This window comes from Littorina saxatilis, linkage group LG3, assembly GCF_037325665.1.
Source record: "Littorina saxatilis isolate snail1 linkage group LG3, US_GU_Lsax_2.0, whole genome shotgun sequence".
Classification (NCBI taxonomy): domain Eukaryota; kingdom Metazoa; phylum Mollusca; class Gastropoda; order Littorinimorpha; family Littorinidae; genus Littorina; species Littorina saxatilis.
Genome location: NC_090247.1, coordinates 52,550,985 through 52,573,993, shown reverse-complemented (window position 1 = coordinate 52,573,993; position 23,009 = coordinate 52,550,985). Strand labels below are relative to the sequence as shown.

At 39.9% G+C, this 23,009-nt stretch overlaps 2 protein-coding genes across 3 annotated transcripts in view; one reads left to right on the top strand and one right to left on the bottom strand.

Moving 5' to 3' along the window:
* Positions 1–11,114, top strand: part of LOC138962621 (cytochrome P450 2F2-like) — a 28,358-nt gene extending 17,244 nt beyond the window's left edge. For both annotated transcript variants that reach the window (XM_070334510.1, XM_070334509.1), the window contains 4 exons: positions 225–502; positions 8,503–8,627; positions 9,281–9,596; positions 10,614–11,114. In XM_070334510.1, coding sequence (XP_070190611.1) covers positions 225–502; positions 8,503–8,627; positions 9,281–9,596; positions 10,614–10,792 — 898 coding nt within the window. In that variant the 3' untranslated portion in view covers positions 10,793–11,114. The remainder of the gene's footprint in view (positions 1–224; positions 503–8,502; positions 8,628–9,280; positions 9,597–10,613) is intronic.
* A 5,210-nt stretch (positions 11,115–16,324) lies between these two features.
* LOC138960944 (oligodendrocyte transcription factor 2-like) lies at positions 16,325–21,678 on the bottom strand. Its single transcript, XM_070332573.1, has 2 exons — positions 20,910–21,678; positions 16,325–16,792 (listed from the first exon to the last, which is right to left on the bottom strand). Exons 1-2 carry the CDS (start codon positions 21,186–21,188, stop codon positions 16,325–16,327), a joined length of 747 nt encoding a protein of 248 aa, XP_070188674.1. The 5' UTR covers positions 21,189–21,678.
* Positions 21,679–23,009: the final 1,331 nt, after the last annotated feature.

Below are 23,009 nucleotides of genomic sequence, written 5' to 3'. Positions count from 1 at the left end.
TATTGTATTGTATTGTATTGTATTGTATTGTATTGTATTGTATTGTATAAACCGTTTCTAGCCGTCTCTGATTGTGAAAAATCAAACAAACAAAAAACAAACAAACAAACGAACAAAACCCCAGCAAAGTTCACTTTAGAACACACAGATTAGTGCTATGGACAATGAAAGGCAAGTCAAGTCAAAGATTAATTTCATTTTCATTAGCTGTTTTCACTTTGCAGGTTCAACAACGTCATGACAGCTCTGAAGAACTGTTTCGAGACTTTCGGAAACACTGAGCCACTCAACTTCTTCCCCGCTGTTCGCTTTCTACCCGGAGACCCTTACCGCTTCTGGTTCTGCATCGAAAACATGAACGTCCTTGAGAGTCAACTTGTGTACCCGGAACTCGCCGAACACGAAAAGAACTTGGGGGACGCAGAAACTGATGACGTCGTTGCCACGTATCTGCGCGAGGTGATGCAGAAGCAGAAGAGCGAGACGCCGACGTATATGGATAGTGAGTACACTCATTATCATCATTAATAATAATAATATTAATACGAGAATTTATAACGCGCACATATCTCACCACAAGGCGACTCAAGGCGCACTCATACAAATTCTTTCGCATTAACAACTCATGCACACTCATAATTATAATGATAATAATAATACGAATATTTGTAACGCGCACATGTCTCACCAACAGGCGACCCAACGGATACCAACAGTGTTCAGATTCTTAGATTAGTTTGTGTGTCAGAAATTAAAGTGTGGCAAAATGAGCCCATTAAGTATATCTTGAACTTGTGTATGATGTGGTGATGACAAATACTGACTGTCCAGATTTTGACAATGGCCTGAGTGTGGGTGGAATTGGGTGATGATGAGTTGATGATGTAACGTTTCTTATGTACGTCTTGAGCTGGTACACATGGTGTTGACATACACTGACTGATTTGAGATCGGTAAGAGATTCAACAATATCGGTCAAGATGATTTGATGCTGAAACGCTTCTGATGTAGTTTTTGGCGATTTGTGTGATGTCGTGATGACAAATACTCTTGCTTACAAACACTTGGGTAATGAAAATTTTCAAAATTATAGTGACGATGGTGAATGCAGTCAGGTACTGATCTATTTTTTTTTTTACTGTTTTTTTTTTAGAAATCGCTGAAATATAGAAGTAGTGTGTTTCGTGGTCTAAGCATTAACTTTTTCTTTTTCAACCAGTAATAATGGTATTCAGAATTTGTCAGCATCTTATTTTCTTTCGTCAACAACGAACAAGAAAATCGAACTTTTTCCACGTTATGCAAGTACCCGGTATGTGAGTTTTGTCTGATTTAAGTATGAACCATTTACCACGTGTAGACTATCAAGAAATCTTTTTGAAAACAACTGAAAACAAAACAAACAAACAAGCTAACAAACAAATGAATAAATAAAAACAAACAAACAAACTAACAAACAAATACAACGCACGTTCGTCACACGGCGAACTTTTAAGGTCACTAATACGTTCACAGAACATCAAAAGTGCTAAGACCGATTTAGTCAACCCTTGACCTGGACGTAAACAGCGACCATTATTTTGTGGAACAGACAAAAGATGCTGTGTCCGTTACGACGGTTGTATTCACTCACGGCACAGGAAGTTGATATCTAGTCCAACATGGCGGCACTTTCGGCCTGATGACCGAAACAGGAAGGTCACCGACATTATGTGTGATTACACACGCGACAGTGTTTATGAAATGTAGAATATGGAATGGGATTGTTGGCAGAGAGATGTATGTGACAGTACCGTTACGAAAAGAGGTGCACTGTGCTTGTAGAAAATTCAACTTTTACACAACGCTAAATAGCAAAAGGGCATGCCCTTGTAAACGCCCGCATTCAAAGCTGCTTGGATTTGAATGATTTGTTTGACTGTTTCTCTCTTTCTTCTTGGTTTAAACATAAGTTTATTTTAACAAAGGTTACAATCATGACATGTATACAAAGTTCACAGAAACAGCAACAAGCTAGAAGCTTATAGTGGTGTTCCTGCATGACAGTACAACATAAGGCGGTAACGGCTGAAAAATTTGTCTCAATAAACCAAATCTATTAATACATTTGTTTACATTTGTTGGGTGCTTTCTATCTTTCTTTTGAAGTCAGTGTGTCGCAACTGCTTTGACTCCAAACACATCTGTTTATTCTTTCATTTATGAATTCATTCATTTATCTATCTGCTTATTCATTTCTTTATTAATTCTCAGTGTGTACGCTTTTGATTAGAGTCAGTGCACAGAGCATAGCTTTCCGGATAAAAGGACCGCATTTGACCTTAGCAAAAATCTGCAGTGCAAAGTTGATTTTGTTGTTACTTTTTAGTTTTTGAAATTAAATGTGTTTGCAAATAGCTAATTTACAATGACAGTATATCCAAGCATTATTATAAGAATGTAAAGGAAATTGAAAGCAGACTTCCTGAAATCGAAAGCAAAGACTTAGGTAATATTTTCCAAACATACTTTCACTGGCAAGAGGAAAATTGGTTTGAAAGCTACCACAACATGGACCGAAAGAAACCACCTGTTTCAAGCGATTGCAAGAAATGCACAGAAACCTCTTTCCTCAAAATGAATATTCCCCAAGACTGTGGCATTATCTTAATGAAATCTTTATGTTTTAATGTAATCTGATAATGGTAATGTTTTGGTGTCGGTAGGCATTTTTTCTGGCAGTTTCAGATATTGTTTCAAAGCTTTCTGTGCCTATTTTCGTCCACACATTTGGTTTTATTTGTTTATTTTTTTTATAAAGAGAAATCCACAATATCTTTGAGATGCGTGCGATGGCATATTTGAAGATTTTTTAAAAACTCACTTCGGTCTCGCTTTCACAGGTCTTCGAGAAAAGCTAGGGCATGGCTTCTCTGTGACGTCATTCCTTCGGTATAAAAAAACAAACGAACGGTTTTTATCAAAGCCCCAAGTGCAAACGTCCTTTTTCATCTATAAAACATCTGGTGCTTGCGTATTTTCTTGTCACAGTGCTGGGGAGTTTTTGTTTAACATTCCCCAAAGCTTTTAATGCGTCTTGGCATCCACATGCATGCTCCTCCAGAGAAAGCAGAGAGTTACAGTCATTCTGCTTTTTCCCTGTCTGTGTGTCTGTCCATCTGTGTCTGCTCCTCTATTCTCACCTTCGTATTTTCCCAGAGATTGTGTTCTATTCTGTGCAGTCTTGTCTGTTTTGGTTTAAATATTTATATATATACATGCAAAGTTGCAATGGATATCTTTGTAGGTCTAGTCTTAATCTTTGCCGTTGAGTTTAAACAATTTTGTTGTTGTCATATTACATTTTGATTGCTAGCGTATGTGAAGGTTCTGTAGTGTTTTTCTTTAATTTTAAGAATAATGTAATATATCACTTTTCCGTTTAGTCTGTTATGAATCTCTCTGCCATTAGGTTTATTAGTTTTTAATTTCTTTTGTCATCGCAGAAAAAGGGAGTGATGCTTGTTGTCTTTTCAAAGCCACCTGAAATATGTTGGCTGTATTTTGTTTTAAACTTCTGCTGGACATCAAAACAAAGTGTTTATTCAACAACAAACAATGTAATGTCACCCAGGTGTGAACTTGTTATTGTTCACCCGCCTTTATTCCGCCAGCAAATCACTCTTGCGCACCTGCTTGAAGAGTAATTAAGCCACCACACCTCATACCTTTTCACGTCAGTGACTCTTTGTTAATTCAGTGGAACCCCCATTTTAAGCCTGCCCCCTCCCCATCCAGTTTAAGACTCCCTCCGTTTTAAAACCCTGTTTTCTCAGGTTTTGTATTCATAAACTCTGCAAAAATATCACCCCATTTTAATTAAGACTCCCTCTGTTACTAAATGTTTAACATAGAGGGGGGAATCGAGACGAGGGTCGTGGTGAACGTGTGTATGTGTGTCTGTCTGTCTGTGTGTGTGTGTAGAGCGATTCAGACTAAACTACTGGACCGATCTTTATGAAATTTGACATGAGAGTTCCTGGGAATGATATCCCCGGATGTTTTTTTTATTTTTTCGATAAATGTCTTTGATGACGTCATATCCGGCATTTTGTAAAAGTTGAGGCGGCACTGTCACACCCTCATTTTTCAATCAAATTGATTGAAATTGGCCAAGCAATCTTCGACAAAGGCCGGACTTTGGTATTGTATTTCAGCTTGGAGGCTTAAAATTTAATTAATGACTTTGGTCATTAAAAATCTGAAAATTGTAATTAAAATTGTTATTTTATAAAACGATCCAAAAATACGTGTATCGTATTCTTCATCATTTTCTGATTCCAAAAACATATAATTATGTTATATTCGGATTAAAACAAGCTCTGAAAATTAAAAATATAAAAATTATGATTAAAATTAAATTTCCGAAATCGATTTAAAAACAATTTCATCTTATTCCTTGTCCGTTCCTGATTCCAAAAACATATAGATATGATTAAAAACGCGTTCAGAGAGTTAAAAAGAATAGAGATATAGAAAAGCGGGCTATCCTCCTCAGCGCAACCGCTACCGCGCTTTTCTGTATTGTTAATTTCACTGCCTTTGCCACTTTGCGGTAAACAGACGATGCTGCGAGTGTACGGTCTTGCGAAAAAAATGCAATGCGTTCAGTTTCATTCGGTGAGTTCGACTGAGCTTGACTAAATGTTGTATTTTCGCCTTACGCGACCTATTTTCTCAGATTTTTCAAGGTCTTAAAAGGAGGGTTCAACTGCACTGCAATTTAACTCTCGAGTTACAAGTGCACCACAACAAGAGTATCACGTAACGAAGCCAGGTTTGTTTGTTTGTTTGTTTGTTTGCTTAACGCCCAGCCGACCACGAAGGGCCATATCAGGGCGGTGCTGCTTTGACATATAACGTGCGCCACACACAAGACAGAAGTCGCAGCACAGGCTTCATGTCTCACCTAGTCACATTATTCTGACACCGGACCAACCAGTCCTAGCACTAACCCCATAATGCCAGACGCCAGGCGGAGCAGCCACTAGATTGCCAATTTTAAAGTCTTAGGTATGACCCGGCCGGGGTTCGAACCCACGACCTCCCGCTCACTGGGCGGACGCCTTACCACTAGGCCACCGTGTTGCGGTACGAAGCCAGGTGATTAGGTGTAAATATATATTATATATAATTATGTGACGTTTGTTAGCTTGAGTTTTGTCGCAGTGCAACGAAGAACAAGACCGGCACGGTTGGCCTAGTGATAAGGCGTCCGCCCCGTGATCGGGAGGTCGTGGGTTCGAACCCCGGCCGGGTCATACCTAAGACTTTAAAATTGGCAATCTAGTGGCTGCTCCGCCTGGCGTCTGGCATTATGGGGTTAGTGCTAGGACTGGTTGGTCCGGCGGTGTCAGAATAATGTGACTGGGTGAGACATGAAGCCTGTGCTGCGACTTCTGTCTTGTGTGTGGCGCACGTTAATATGTCAAAGCAGCACCGCCCTGATATGGCCCTTCGTGGTCGGCTAGGCGTTAAGCAAACAAACAAACAAACAAACAAACGAAGAACAACAATACTTTTGTGTTGCAAACATTCCTTTGCTGTGGCGCCTTTCATACCTGAATGGATAACTCGGGCGCAGTAATGCAGACATATACATTAGGGGCCTTGGCACACATTTTGTGCGCACTTTTAGAAATTACGGGCGAATACGCATCTTTTTAAGCACCTTTTAAAATCACGGCCGTTGGTGCAAGTTTCGAGCGCACGTTGCGAAATTACGAGCATATGCGCAAATTTTGATTACAGAGACGTGGAGAAATTATGGGCGTACAGTAGCTGCACATTTTGATCTGCGAGCAAGTTCTTGAAAAGATACAGTGTTACCTCAGAAGAAATGGTAATTTCGCTGCAGAAGAAATGATATAAATTTTGTAGTGAGTCTTGTAACTTTAAGCTCAAGACCAGTGTGGCATCTACGGCAAAAGGGTGCATACCCATACCGTGAACCCGCGAACTCGATGCGATCGTCGTTAGTTGGCGGATATTTGCAAGTCATGAATGCCTTTCTTTTGTGTCATTGTATATACTAGGGGTGCCTTGCTGTACACTACAGCAAGCGTCAGTTTACTAACGTAGGTCATTATAATTGACTTCTGTTGCAAAACCATTGGGGTAGGGGTAAGGGTAATAAGGCGTATGAGAGAAATAGATTGGGGAGGGGAAATAGGCCAGGGCAATTGCGGCTATAATGATGTGACGTGCGCTCTGGGGCCATTTTCGTGAAAGGTAATACAAGTTTTTGAGCTGCTCCAGTGCACATACAAAACAGTCTCGTAATGGAATTCAGCCATTCGTTTTATTTTGTTTTCTATTTATAATTTAACTCTCGGCTACAAAAGCTTTCACTTGGAACTAGCACACTCACACAAGTAGACCGATTAAGGCAGTATGTGTAAGTGTTCTAAGATTATTGTACAATTTACAAACAAGAATTTCTTTTGCTTTTTAATATACTTGTTCAGAAAAAAAACCCACTTTTGCAAAGGAATAGCTATTCATTCATGTACATTCAAACAACGTTTTGCAGTATTTTCTGAAATCCAAGGTACATTATTAACGCTACGTGAATCTCTCTTTTGTGACATCGCGCACAAATCCTTCTTGTATTATGTTTCCAGAAGTAGGCTATTCAAATTGCAAAACTCTCAAAAACTGAGGATTAGGGGTGGATTAGCAATGGTCATTGTGATATTACGGATGTTTTTGGAATGCCATTTTGGTGATGACGTAGGGATGATGGTTGTCACCGATACCTTACTTTTCACGTTTTGTTGTCCGCGAACTTCGTAACTGCGGACTAGACGAATTCCAGAACTAACGTTTATGGGTTGAAAAAGAGTTGCTTTCCCTTGTTACACCCCCGGTATAGGGGTGTGTATAGGTTTCACTCGATGTGTTTGTGTGTGTGTTTGTGTGTTTGTGTTCGCAAGTAGATCTCAAGAATGAACGGACCGATCGTCACCAAACTTGGTGAACAGGTTCTATACATTCCTGAGACGGTCCTTACAAAAATTGGGACCAGTCAAACACACGGTTAGGGAGTTATTGGTGGATTAAAATTATACAAGGACTTATAGAGGCACACCCCCGTTGGTCAAAGGGAAATAACCATTCTCACTGCCACCAACTGAGAAGGTTATTTCCCTTTGACCAACGGGATTTCCCTTTGACGGGGGTGTTTTTCCTATCGGAGGAATTTCTTGTTTTTCCTTGCTTTTTGTATCTATAGAAACAGACGATTTTTGCGAAATAACTCTGTCAAGTTTGTATAGGTTGTGGTAGAGTTGCTTAACATTGTTTCCATAGAAATACTCAGAGGCGAGCCTACAATGTCACGCGTAGTTTGCCTCAGTATTTCTATAGAAAAAAAGGGAAAACAACTCTTCCCGCACAACCAATACAAACTTCATAGTAGAGTTATTTCCAAAAATCGTCTATTCATCGCATTGCGAGACGCGGGGTGCTCCAAAAAGATGAACTAAAGATACAATTGATAAAGACGACACTTTGTACTTAAAGGTAGCCTACTTCAAAGCAGACTTGTTCATGCACAATATCTATGCAATCTAAACTTTTACGAATCTTGTTTTTGCTCAATGCCTTACCCAGTAGGCCTACTAGTCTCTCAACTTTTGTTACGTTCCAACCGAATTAAGTTGGTATATCATAAAGAACGAGTGGGTGTGTCCTGTTTACAATCTGCACTTTTCATCAGCTTAATGACGACTTTTGAATGTGTGTCAGTAAACGTGTGTTGCACGTCACCGAGATTTGGGGTCAGTGAACGGAACCTTCTGAAAAGTAATACGCACACATAGACATCAAAGAAAACCGAGGAGTGTGGCCGAATGGTTAGGGGCCTGTCACTGGTGGTATGCGAAAGTGGTGTTTAACCGCGAATACCCATGAATTTGTGAAGGCACAATATAATTGATACTGAGTGCTAATTTGCGTGCGTAGCATGCACGACTTAAAGGTACAACTTTTCCCTCATAGTTTGGCTCATCATCTCAGATTTGGCCAGGCTTTTACATTGGATAAGACCATCCCTTCACTTGGTTACATACCGAAAATCAACACCCTGACTGCTTGCTGATGGGACTTAGACTTTTTGTGTGAATTAATGTCGACATTTAGTCATACAAATATCCCAGTGTGCACAGAGGACACCCAGACTATTGATTTTTGTTATGTCACAAAGTTAAGGAATGGTCTTATTCCATGTAAAACCCTGGTCAAATTTGACAACAACAACAACAACAACAACAACAACAACCTCAACAACAACAACCTCCAACAACAACAACAACAACGCGAGGCTTTAACAGAAAGAGAAAGAACAAGAAGAAGAAGAAGAAGAAAAAAAAATCCCGATCACAAACACAGAGCATCACTTTCAGACATTTTCAGTGCAAAATGCCAGTGTTAAAACCAGGAAACAAAATATGTGTGTTTCAGAGGAAAGCTTGGTTAAAGTGGCTGGCGACATATTGGCAGGAGGATCAGAATCCCCCAGTGCCACGGCGAACTGGGTCCTCCTCTACATGGTTCGATTCCCTCAGGTGCAGGAAAAGTGCTACCAGGTAAGTCTTGGGTTCATTGTTGTGAGGGTTTAACTTGCCGTAATATATTTGAATAATAACTTAAATGGAAATTTACGGAACATATTGTGTGTTTGCATCTAAAAAGTTAATTATCTGATTTATTTTTTAACCGAGCAAGAATATCTTTTAGTTATAACTGACCCCGTCTCGTCTTTTCTTTAAACGTTTGTTGTTCAGTTGGACGTAACACATTTGAATAATTATTTAGATGTCAATATACAGAACGTGTTGTCTGTTTGCATATAAAGTCACGATCATCTGATTTTGTACCCTAGATTTTGTTTGTACAGTACGTAGCTATGGTCAAAGCGTTTGCATTTATCTGCATTTTTATTATGAACTTTTTAACTTTTGCATCAAGAACATTTTCTGTCAGTGAAATTTAATTGCTTCTGCGTCAACATTCTCCTGCGCAAAAACACCACTTTTCCACATCTCATAGTCACACATGTTCTGTCAGTGAAGTTGATTTGCCTCTACGTCAGACGTCTCCTGCGTAAAATCAACACTTTTCCATATCACACATGTTCTGTCAGTGAAGTTGAATTCCTTCTGCGTCAACATTCTACTCCTGCGTAAAAACACCGCCTCTCAACATCTCATAATCACATTTCTATGCTTTGCCCAAACAGGAGCTTCTGGATCACGTGGGCAAGGATCGAACCCCAACCCTCGAGGACAGGAGCAGACTGCCATATCTGGAAGCCACCATCATGGAGGCACAACGTCACGCAGATGTGGGGCCTCTAGCAATGGCGCACGGGCTGGCACGTGACACAGAGCTGCGGGGCTTCCATCTGCCGCAAGACGCCATTGTCATCGTGAATATTCATTCCGTTCACTACGAGGTCGAGACTTGGGGTGACCCGGAAGTGTTTCGCCCCGAGAGGTTTATGGGAGAGGACGGGAGAGTGAAGCGGCACCCTAACTTCATTCCTTATTCCATGGGTAGGTTTTTGTGAGGTTATAACAATCATCAAGCTTCATTCTCAGTTTGGTAAAATTCAAGAAACGTTTTTCAAATTAACTCTTTTTGTCAACAGTCGACCATGAAGTTATGTACCTTTAACACGTAAATAAGGTCAATCAGAAGTACATTATAATCAGATCAGATCATGTTATTAAGGGTTTACAGAATGAATGGAATTACAGTGTCAAAGATATCGATTTTCACCACGATTTTATCTCATTTTCAACTGACACACCGTCACAGTTCTCTCTGTCTGTAAAGTGTGTTACCTTGCAACAGATTCCCTGACGTTGGAGCACTGTTCTTGAACATTGCCTTTAATTTAGCTCAGTCAGTTCAGTTCAAGTCAAATCTGTTAAGCTCAGTTTAGTTTGGTTTAGTTCGGCCATCATTCTACCTCAGTCTGCAGTCATGGTTACATTGTTTTGATGGGACTTGGAAGTGAACAAGAAGAGCAGAAGAACACATGAGAAGAATTCGAAAACAGGACTAGAGCAAATCATTCCACTTGTATTTCCTCTTCTACTGAGTCCATTATTACATTGGTTGCAACTCGCCCTTAGCTGCGATTTGTGTAGATTACACAGACTTTTACTTTTTGTTTTGTTTGTTTGCTTAACGCCCAGCCGACCACGAAGGGCCATATCAGGGCGGTGCTGCTTTGACATATAACGTGCGCCACACACAAGACAGAAGTCGCAGCACAGGCTTCATGTCTCACCCAGTCACATTATTCTGACACCGGACCAACCAGTCCTAGCACTAACCCCATAATGCCAGACGCCAGGCGGAGCAGCCACTAGATTGCCAATTTTAAAGTCTTTGGTATGACCCGGCCGGGGTTCGAACCCACGACCTCCTGATCACGGGGCGGACGCCTTACCACTAGGCCAACCGTGCCGGTCACAGACTTTTACTGAATAATGATTATCATAAAACAACTGCAAATCGACCTATAGCCCCAAACAAGTTTTAATATTCTCTGTTTATTCCAGGTCCACGCGCCTGTCCCGGTGAGCAAATGGCCCGCATGGAACTCTTCCTGTACGTCTCTTCCATCTTGCATCGCTACCGGCTGAGCCAACACGGACCCACGCCACCATCGTTGGAAGGGCGACTAACTCTCATTAATAGCCCGCAGCCGTTCTCTCTTTCACTGGAAAGAAGATGCTGAGACTGATTTCTCTGTGACATCACTGCAGAAGACTAATACACCAGTTAACAGTTTCGGCGTTTACATGGAAGAAGGAAAGCGGAAGAGGAAAAAGGTACAAAGCGGAAGAGGAAGAAGTGCAAACACACTCGCAAAAACGATCTGCGCACGCGTTCAAATCAAAGGGGGGAAAAAGGGAAATCGCGTGTTTGTGTGCCCGATGTAATCCTTAGAACCTTTACACTCTTTCTTTGAACACTCAAAAGCAACTCCAGGCCTTGAAGACTACAAAATTGCATTTTCTGCCGACTGAATCTTCGCTTTTTCAAATCAACCGGAACAGGAAGAAGAAGAAAAAACTCTCGAAAAAACGATCTGCGGATGCGCATTTTCTCCAAAAAAAGGAAATCGGAAGAGGAAGAAGAAGCAAAAGTGCTCGTAAAAAAAGATGTGCGCATGTGCGAATCTAAAATGGCCGCGGAACTGTTAATCGGTGTATGTGACAATGTACATTTTCGTGACTGACTTGTGGTCTTGAGCCTGCTAGTTCTGGCAGAAATGTCATAACTAAGCGGGGTTATCTGACGGACTCGACAACACATTTTGTGAGTTTGAGTGACTCAAATTCCACAGACCTAGCTGCGGGTCATTCTGTTGTATTATGGTGCCGAAATCGTCGTTGTATATATATGATGAAAAAAGTTAAATCGTATTTCCTGCTGACTACTTCTGAAAAAAACAGTACACACTCTGACAACATACTGAAAAAGAAGCACAGAAGAAAGGTCAAATTGTATTTAATTAATAATCGAAGATTATATCATTGTATGATCAATCTTGAAAAAAATGTACAAAAATACAACCAAAAAAACAAAAAACAAAAACAACAACCACATAAAAGAAGAAAAAAAGAAGAAAAAAAGGAAATAACAACAACACATTATATATGTATACACAAATCCCCCCCCCAAAAAAAAAAAAGAAAAAAAAAAAGAAAGAGAACATAAAAAAAAAAAGAAAAAAAAGTATTGGTACTCGTCCGCTGCGCCTCAGTTGCAAGATGCCAAGCGTGAGAGACGTAGAGCAGAGAGACAATGGTTGAAATCAGGCCTGACTGTTCATAAGCAGATTTTTCAAGTTGCCAACAAAGCAGTCACTAGCATCGTTCACGCAGCCAAGACTGCATTTTACAATGTCAAAATACTCGCATGCTCTTCTTCAAAACAGTTGTACGACATCACTAACACTCTTCTTGGTAAATCTGACTCGTCTCCACTTCCCTCTGAGATTCCTTCTTCTCGTCTTCCTCAGGCTTTCTCCGACTTCTTTGCCAGCAAGATTTCCACACTCCGCCAGTCTCTTGACGCTCTCCCCCCCACCCAGTCCCCCATCCCTGACCCCTCCTATTCTGGCCCTGCCTTCTCCTCATTTCAGCCTGTTACCGAAAGCACAGTCAGAAAAACTATCATGCACGCCGGCATCAAAACATGCGAACTTGACCCCCTCCCCGCCTCTATCGTCACTCACTGTCTAGATACTCTCCTCCCGCATTTCACCTCCGTCATCAACGCCTCTCTCTCATTTGGGTCCTTTCCTGCCATTTTCAAATCCGCTATCCTCCGACCTCTTCTCAAGAAACCGGCTTGGATCCTGAAAATCTGAAGAACTACAGACCTGTGTCTAATCTCTCATTTCTCTCCAAAATAACAGAAAAAATCGTACTCTCCCAGCTTTTGGACCATCTTGAAGCCAACCACCTTCTCTACTGCAATCAATCTGCCTATCGCTCTGGACACTCGACGGAAACCGCTCTACTGAAAATTAGCAACGACATACTGACTGCACTCGACAACAACGACGTCTGCCTTCTCTCTCTGCTGGACCTGAGCGCGGCATTTGACACTATTGATCATGCCGTGCTCTTGTCCCGCCTTCAAAACTCTTTTGGCATTTCTCAGTCTGTCCTTTCTTGGTTTCAGTCCTATCTCACCGATCGCTACCAGTCTGTCTCTGTGAACGGCCTATCTTCTTCTGCTTCTCCTCTACAGTACGGTGTGCCCCAGGGCTCCGTCCTGGGGCCTATTTTGTTCGTCCTTTACACCCAACCCATCCCTTCAATTGCCGCTCACCACTTTCTCTCTCACCACAGCTTCTCCGACGACAACCAACTCTATCTCTCTGGACCTATCTCTGACCTCCCTCGCCTCATTGCCTCCACCCAGTCTTGTATCACCGACCTCAAGGCGTGGATGGACCTGAATAAGCTGAAGCTTAATGAGGAGAAAACCGAAATGATTCTTGTCTCTCCTAAAAAACATCTCAATCATCCTTCTCTTCCCTCGTCTGTCGATCTCAATGGTTCTTCTATTGCTCTTTCTCCTGCTGTCCGCAACCTAGGTGTCACTCTTGACCAGTCCCTGTCCTTCCATCAGCATGTTGCCAATGTCTGTCGCACTTGCTTCTTTGAAATCCGCCGCATCTCCTCCATCCGTCATCTCCTCACTGAGGATGCCACTAAAACTCTGCTCTGCACCTTTGTCCTATCCCGACTCGATTATTGCAATTCCATTCTATCTGGCTCTCCCAACTACATCATCGAAAAGCTTCAGCGTGTTCAGAATCATGCCGCCCGCCTCATCTTTCGTTCTTCCAAGCATGACCACATCACCCCTCTTCTTCAAACCCTACACTGGCTGCCTGTTCAACAGAGGATTCAGTTCAAGATCTCCACACTCTGCTTCAGAAACTTTGATCTATCGTCCCCTAGCTATCTTTCTGACCTTCTTGATGTCTACTCCCCCTCTCGCTCCCTAAGATCCTCCGCAGACACCCGCCTTTTTAGGATACCATCAGCACGCACCAAAACATATGGCCAGCGCACCTTCTCCTACCAGGCCCCATCCATCTGGAACCAACTCCCGCATTCACTCAGGCACTCCACATCTATGCAATCATTCAAAACCTCACTCAAAACACACCTCTTCCCTCACTAGTCCGATCATGACCACCCATCCCCCTCTCCTGCTGGTCCTTGATCTGTCTCTTTCTTTCTCCTTCTTCTTCCCTTTCCAGCTCTATTCTTCTTCTCTCAACAAACTTTATGTATCCAATACTTTATTTATTTATTTACGACTGTTTTTCCGTCTAGAATGCATGTGCCTGTAGTTGGTATGAGTGAGTGCGTCGCGTTCTCGCTGTGCGCCTGTCTGCGAGTGTATGAGTCCTTGTCGATTTGTGTTTCGTATAATGTTCACTATGTATTTTATATTTTGTAAGCGCCTAGGGCTATATTTAGATTAGGCGCACAAATGTTCATAATAATAATAATAATAATCATTAATAATTTTTTTTTTTTTATCTGTCTGAGACAAGGGCTGTAACAGTGATGCTGTGCAGTCTGCGTGTACGATTTGATGTATTGTACAGAGAAGTGTAAATACAATTCGCACAAGTTCAAGTGTTAGAACGTGTACTTGCAATATTACAATTTTTGTTGTAGCATTTGCTAAGCCACAGGAATTGGCTGGAAAGACAAAACTTGGACGCATGGTACGTGAAAACAAATTTGTATTCACAACAAATCGGATTTTGTGCAGTCTGAGTTATGTATTTTTCTGTGTGATGATGGAAAAGAACACCCAGATTCAGGGATGATGAAAATGAGATGCGGGTTAATCGATCGCAACAGAAATGGATCAAACTTGTTCTCATTCACTTGTGATCGTAATCATGTTTTCATCAAGTTTATGGAAACCCTTAAACTTTAAATCTTTAAAGTTTACTATTTTGTTTAAGGCAGCTTTCAGATGTACTTACGTATGCCCATGACACATTCGGGCCGATAACGTGTTGCCAGTTTGTGTATACGTGGTGCGTGCATGCGAGTGTGTGTGTGTGTGTGTGTGTGTGTGTGTGTGTGTGTGTGTGTGTGTGTGTGTGTGTGTGTGTGTGTGTTTTTGTTCAGTGTTTAAAACAATAAATAAATTCCCATCGTTAATATAAGCAGCAATTTGCTTACGTTTACAAAGAAAGGAAAAGTTGCAGCCAAAGTGATACCCTATAATATTACAAGTGGCATCGGCTTCATGCTCATTTTCCATGCAAATGTGTAGATGATACTGTACAGTATTGAGGACAAGTGTTCTGACACGTGTATAAATCAAAGACATTTAGCTCCTTTATGACACGGCTATTAACTTTTAAAGCAGATGTATCTAAACATATTGTATATTGCTACCTTACTTTTACCACTCATCTTTCGCACTTTACTCTGTGGAAAAAAAGAAGAACAAAAAACTGAATAAAATTGAAGTATCAAAGAAAACAGAAGATGCTACAGGAAGTGTAAAGGTCTACACAAATGGCTTTTGAGAATATTTTAAAGGAGAAATAAGTGTTTACGATGACAGCACAGTTTTTAACTGAAAAATGTAATAGTTTATGGTTTTCAGGATTCGGTGGTCTGTTTCCTAAATGCATTCAGGTAAAAACTTGGTTCTCTCGAAACTTGTTAACGTACGTACAGTTAGTGACAAACTCCAAAACTTTACCAGGCGAAGGTCAACAATTTATTTTAGACGACTGTTAAGCGAGTACGTTCACATGATTAAATTTGTTCTTTCTCTTTTTTCCTGCTTACACGTTGTTTGGAATGTATTCTGTATTGCAAAATAAAAGCAATAAAACGTCGTTGGAGTGTTGAGTGCAGTTGAGTTTTGTTCTTTGTTTAAAATAATAATACATGTACTTTGATCTCAAAATCGCACACGTGTGCGCGGACATACGGACACACATATTTTCACACACACACACACACACACACACACACACACACACACACACACACACACACACGCACGCACACACACACACACACACACACACACGCACACGCTACTCATTCTTTCCACAAATTTTGTCAAACAGCTTTCGCTATTTGTTATTTTTTATATCTTTTTTTTTTTACACACTCTTCAAGTTTTTTGTTTTACACAGATATTAATATGCCTGCTCACTCTTGGGAAACAATGGCTCAGATGCACTTCTGACCCGGAAAGCGAACGAACACTTCAAACGATGAGAGCAACTGTTCACATTCAAGTGTTTGGCTAAGAGTACGTTGGCGCGCCCTCTTGGTTTTTCTATTTAAAGTTTTCATCGGGCCACTTTTTCACTCACAATAGAAGTAGCATTATACAGCTATGGTCGGAATGATCACGTTTACCCCTATTATCAGTTCCATGCGTCTCTCTCTGCACTTGGATGAATGCTTTGAAAATACTAGTAAACTTGAGCTCAATCATTCAGAAAAGACAGTATAATTATGAGACTCACGAGTTCACAATCGCAAAGCACCAATAGGGAGATCTCTGTCAAATATGTCTAGTGTTCAAATGTCCATGTCTGTGTGTGCGAATGATTTCTATACATGTTTGCTTCAGAGCCTATAGCGAATGAAAACACCTTGAAACCTTGATCCATCAGATCCGAGGCCAAATTGTTTCTTTCATTACAATGTCCACGCAAAAATGTGTGACTTCCATTTCAAGAATTTCAAGGTCGTTTCAAAAGTGAAGAATGCGATAACTTCCGCTGACACTCTATGCATGCACAGGCCATGAGAGGCATGCCGGGAAGAAAAGGGGAGTGCACTGAGGAAAGAACCTTCGCAGCAGCAGCAGCGGAAGCAGACGATACAGCGGTGACTGGCGGCATAGTAGGAACCGGAACAGCCACCGGAACTCGATAAGCTGAGGTCAAGGACGCTAAAGAAGAGTTCAAGGTCGCCAAAGACGAAGTCAAAGTTGGAGGAACGTCGGCGATGAGGGTGGAATGATGAGACGAAGGAAGGTGAAGATGAGGAGGATGAGACAGAAGACCTCGCGATGACGTCACTTCCTGCAGGAGACGTCTCATCTCCTCCACAGATCTGGACAACATGACGATGTAGTTCCGTGCCAAGAGTAGCGTCGACATCTTGGACAGCTTCTTGACCGAAGGACCGTGCGAGTACGGCATTACCTGTACAAAGATAGTTGTACAAAGAACATGATAAGTTGTACAAAGAACAAACCATGCTGGAGGTCATCTATAATCTTTGATGTTGTTATGAAGGGAAATGAGATAGAACTATTGATTTATGTTTGACCATGGTTTTGCTCATGTGCATAGATTAATGAATAAATAAAATAAAAATGACTAAATATAAGAAAGAAAAAATTACAAACAAACAAAAAGAAAGAAAGAAAGAAAGAAAGAAAGATTGATGGATGAATGAACGAACGAAGGAACAAGTACCAAACTGATTGTCTAACTGACTGACTAACTGAATAGATAAATAAATAAATACATTCATAGACTGATAAATGATTAAGATGATACATTGATAAATCGATCAATTAAACAGATAAATTAACATATAAAATAAATAAATCTGACTCTCGGTTTTCCTATATATATCTTCTGGAATAAGTACACCAGTTCGTGTTATCTAGGGGACCAGATGGACCTTAAAACTTACCATGAAATGGTTTTAAAATTTTTTTCTCAAATGGCAAATCGAATTGCATGGATTAGGGATATTTTTAAAGTTGCTAATCTGAGAGAAACAAAATCAAGGAAATTTTTTTTTTCCATTTGCGACAAAAAATCCCCGAGAGACACTAATCTATTGATATTGATAAATAACCAGACAAATGAAATTTAAAAGGATGGCCACGTTATCAAAGGTGAATAACTCAACTCATAACAGAACGCCAAGAATATTTATGACAAATCTTAATTAACTAAATAGTATACATATAAACAAGAAGGGGGTACTGATTTGGCCTAAATGGTCCGCTGGACCTATTAAGCAACAGTTAACTAACAAATAAACAAGTCGCGTAAGGCGAAAATACAATATTTAGTCAAGTAGCTGTCGAACTCACAGAATGAAACTGAACGCAACGCAACGCAGCAAGACCGTATACTCGTAGCATCGTCAGTCCACCGCTCATGGCAAAGGCAGTGAAATTGACAAGAAGAGCGGGGTATTCGTTGCGCTGAGAAGGATAGCACGCTTTTCTGTACCTCTCTTTGTTTTAACTTTCTGAGCGTGTTTTTAATCCAAACATATCATATCTATATGTTTTTGGAATCAGGAACCGACAAGGAATAAGATGAAAGTGTTTTTAAATTGATTTCGACAATTTAATTTTGATAATAATTTTTATATATTTAATTTTCAGAGCTTGTTTTTAATCCAAATATAACATATTTATATGTTTTTGGAATCAGAAAATGATGGAGAATAAGATGAACGTAAATTTGGATCGTTTTATAAATGTTTTTGTTTTTTTTACACTTTTCAGATTTTTAATGACCAAAGTCATTAATTAATTTTTAAGCCACCAAGCTGAAATGCAATACCGAACCCCGGGCTTCGTCGAAGAGTACTTGACCAAAATTTCAACCAATTTGGTTGAAAAATGAGGGCGTGACAGTGCCGCCTCAACTTTCACGAAAAGCCGGATATGACGTCATCAAAGACATTTATCAAAAAAATGAAAAAAACGTTCGGGGATTTCATACCCAGGAACTCTCATGTCAAATTTCATAAAGATCGGTCCAGTAGTTTAGTCTGAATCGCTCTACACACACACACACACACACACACACACACACACACACACACACATCATACACCATGACCGTCGTCTCGATTCCCCGTTTATGTTAAATTATTTAGCCAAAACTTGACTAGATGTAAAAAGAACAATCTTAAACGAAATGAGGCAGAGCGTTGTTTAACATATTAAATAACCAAAGGGAAGTAACACATTCAATTAACAAGAGAGTTCAACAAATATAATATTGATAAAAAAAATAAAGAGACAAAAAAAACTATTTTTTTAATCTCCATCCATCCATCTCTCTAATTTAATTAGATTTTGTTGGCAAGCTGTTATTCTAGTTTTGCATGACTGTGTAAATCCGACACAAACTCCAAATGTTCCAAAAGAAGAAAGGTGAATTTAACTGAACGTTTATGAATCGATTTGCGTCTGCTGTGTATCTTGTTTTTCCACTTAAAAGTCTGATAGGTCGAAAGTCTCGTGAATGTTTTGTTCCGTCTAAGAACAAATCGTTCCATAAACTTTAACTTTTTTGTGTGGAATGTACATACATGTAAAGTATAGCATTAATCAAAGTCATAACAAGTCGCGTAAGGCGAAAATACAATATTTAGTCAAGTAGCTGCCATTTTTCAGCAAGACCGTATACTCGTAGCATCGTCAGTCCACCGCTCATGGCAAAGGCAGTGAAATTGACAAGAAGAGCGGGGTAGTAGTTGCGCTAAGAAGGATAGCACGCTTTTCTGTACCTCTCTTTGTTTTAACTTTCTGAGCGTGTTTTTAATCCAAACATATCATATCTATATGTTTTTGGAATCAGGAACCGACAAGGAATAAGATGAAAGTGTTTTTAAATTGATTTGGACAATTTAATTTTGATAATAATTTTTATATATTTAATTTTCAGAGCTTGTTTTTAATCCGAATATAACATATTTATATGTTTTTGGAATCAGCAAATGATGGAAAATACGATAAACGTAAATTTGGATCGTTTTATAAATTTTTATTTTTTTTTACAATTTTCAGATTTTTAATGACCAAAGTCATTAATTAATTTTTAAGCCACCAAGCTGAAATGCAATACCGAACCCCGGGCTTCGTCGAAGATTACTTGACCAAAATTTCAACCAATTTGGTTGAAAAATGAGGGCGTGACAGTGCCGCCTCAACTTTCACGAAAAGCCGGATATGACGTCATCAAAGACATTTATCAAAAAAATGAAAAAAACGTATGGGGATTTCATACCCAGGAACTCTCATGTCAAATTTCATAAAGATCGGTCCAGTAGTTTAGTCTGAATCGCTCTACACACACACACACACGCACGCACGCACACACACACGCACATACACCACGACCCTCGTTTCGATTCCCCCTCGATGTTAAAATATTTAGTCAAAACTTGACTAAATATAACAAGTCGCGTAAAGCGAAAATACAATATTTAGTCAAGTAGCTGTCGAACTCACAGAATGAAACTGAACGCAACGCCATTTTTCAGCAAGACCGTATACTCGTAGCGGGGTAGTAGTTGCGCTAAGAAGGATAGCACGCTTTTCTGTACCTCTCTTTGTTTTAACTTTCTGAGCGTGTTTTTAATCGAAACATATCATATGTATGTTTTTGGAATCAGGAACCGACAAGGAATAAGATGAAAGTGTTTTTAAATTGATTTGGACAATTTAATTTTGATAATAATTTTTATATATTTAATTTTCAGAGCTTGTTTTTAATCCGAATATAACATATTTATATGTTTTTGGAATCAGCAAATGATGGAGAATAAGATAAACGTAAATTTGGATCGTTTTATAAATTTTTATTTTTTTTTTACAATTTTCAGATTTTTAATGACCAAAGTCATTAATTAATTTTTAAGCCACCAAGCTGAAATGCAATACCGAAGTCCGGGCTTCGTCGAAGATTACTTGACCAAAATTTCAACCAATTTGGTTGAAAAATGAGGGCGTGACAGTGCCGCCTCAACTTTCACGAAAAGCCGGATATGACGTCATCAAAGACATTTATCAAAAAAATGAAAAAAACGTTCGGGGATTTCATACCCAGGAACTCTCATGTCAAATTTCATAAAGATCGGTCCAGTAGTTTAGTCTGAATCGCTCTACACACACACACAGACACACAGACACACAGACACACGCACATACACCACGACCCTCGTTTCGATTCCCCCTCGATGTTAAAATATTTAGTCAAAACTTGACTAAATATAAAAAGAGAACTAGCATCACAAACACACAAACAAAGGAACAGACAAATAAGAACAGAAAATAAAGAAACAAACAAAAAGAGAACGATGTTATTAAACCTCTCTTCAAAAATCACAGGACCGTTAAGTCGGGGAAACTTATTTTCTTCTCTCGCTTTAAAAAATAAAATACGTATGATGAGAAAAATGGTTGTAGACCTACAGGTAACCGTCAAACAAAAAAAGATTGTAACTTCTTTTTATTTGATTTTTTCTCTAATCTTTTCTCTTGCATTTCACGTGACTTACCTGTCGAAGCGAATCCAAAGCCGTATTGAGGTCGTGCATTCTGTCACGTTCTCTACTGTTGATACGCAGTCGGATGCCTTCGGGAACTCGCTCCTTGTATTTGTTCTTTCCTCTGCTGGACTTTTCATCGTCCCTCATGCACCAGTCGCCGTCGTCGACACTGATGTCGTCGTCGTCGTCGTTGCGGTCGTTTGGCGTTGGTGAAGATTTAGTTGATGTGAGGTTGAGAGGGTCGTAGTGACTGTGGGAGAGATGATGACGCTCCATGATGTTTTTCATAAATTAATGTGTCTATTTTTCTCTCTTTGTTTTTTACTTTTATTCTTTTCTTGTTTTTTCTCTCTTCTTTCTTCACCGTTTTTTAGGGGCAAAATCTTAGGCTCGCTTTTCCGTCAAGAGCAGTATCGATGACACATCTCACAATGGTCACACTTGGCTAATCTGTACACGAGTGCTTCAGTGAGGCATGTTTTTTCAGTCTCTCTCGAATAAAAGTTTCAATTTCGGGTAAGAATAATTCGAAAAACAGGTCACACTCTCAACTTCTCAAAGTCAACTTTTTTTTTAGTCACTATTGATCAAAAACTCAGTGAAAGTTCAACGTTGCAGGACCAGAGAAGCATCCTTCGAATACAAATCTCCGTTAGTAGAAAGACGCTGAAACTGCTCCGGCCTTTCGCGGTGGTGACTTCTGTCCAGTCTATGAAACCTCACGAACTTGTTCACATACAGAGGCAATCTTTGCAAATATTGTTGTAACCTTTCCCCCAGATCAGTCCAACAACCACAACTGTCACTCTCTCCCTCTCGTTCCTGACTTTTTCTAACTCCTCGTTTCCGCTTCAAACCCTCCCAACATCCTCGACCCCGCCCCCTACCCCTTCGCACCCCCTGTCAAAACCTCATTCCACCCGTATTAAGCGCATGAATCCACCCAGGGGTATCAAAATCACCGCGACCATTCTCTGGCACGCGTACGACCGCTTGTCATTGTATCACTACGCTGTTAAAAGTCTCGGCAACCAAAAGGCTAACAAATGAAGGGAGCTAATAGCTGCCAATCATCCTGGGTTGGTTTTCGGTGGTCGTTCTTGCCCTGAGGGAGGAAAAATGGCGAGCTCGTTGTCTGAGTGTGTCTCGAATCCTCCCCTCTTTGAGCGGTCTCACCTCTGTGTCAACAGAAGTTCGGGTAATCTGATGCTAGCTCTTTTGGGGGTAGAGTTCGGGTAGATTTCAGTTTCATTTCACTTTCAGGGTTCAGCGAGAAATTGTACATGTATCTAAAATCAGTTCAATTTCAATAAAGAAGCAGCGATAGAGCAATTTTGACAATTAATTGCGTGTATTTAGGTTCATATCATTCATTATAAAGAACAAAAGAAGATTTGTTCTTCTCCAAACGTTGTTTATAACAGAAAGAAAGAACGAGAGAAGGATAGGAAAAAAGAAAGAAAGAAAGGAAGAAAGAAAGAAAGAATTGATTTATCATATCAAAATTGATTTTATTTTGTAGTGTTTTATTCTCCACACAGCGTTTTAATAAAAAAAAAGAACAATTACAGGACGGGGCAGAAGAATCGGAAACAACTGGAAGAAGAATAAGGACTCAACACCAATATTGATAGTTTGTTGATTTTAATCATTGTTTTGCATAAAATCAAAGTCCGCCAACATTTTTGTGTTCATGAGAGCGCTAATAATATTATAGGCTAAGTGTGTCACTTGTTGGCAATATTTCTTGGCATTGTAATCATTTTTGAAAAAAACCCTTCTCTTTTCCTGTTTCCTATAGATTATCAGTACTAGCTGCTACGGCATACTGTAATGTTAAATTTATTTGGCTCACGAAAAAAAAAACCCCACCACTTTTGATTGAGTTTATGTCCCCGCTTTTCACACCCATCACTACTGTCGGCATATTATCCGTGTCATGTTAAATTGATGTGGGTAACGTTATATAAGCTTTTACTTGAGTTCGTGCCCATGCTTTTCATTCACATCACTGCTGTATTATGATTTACATGATTAAAACCCCTTCTCTAAAACCGAAACCAACATCAACCCTTTAACTCATATTCAACACAGCCTGTATCAAGGCGG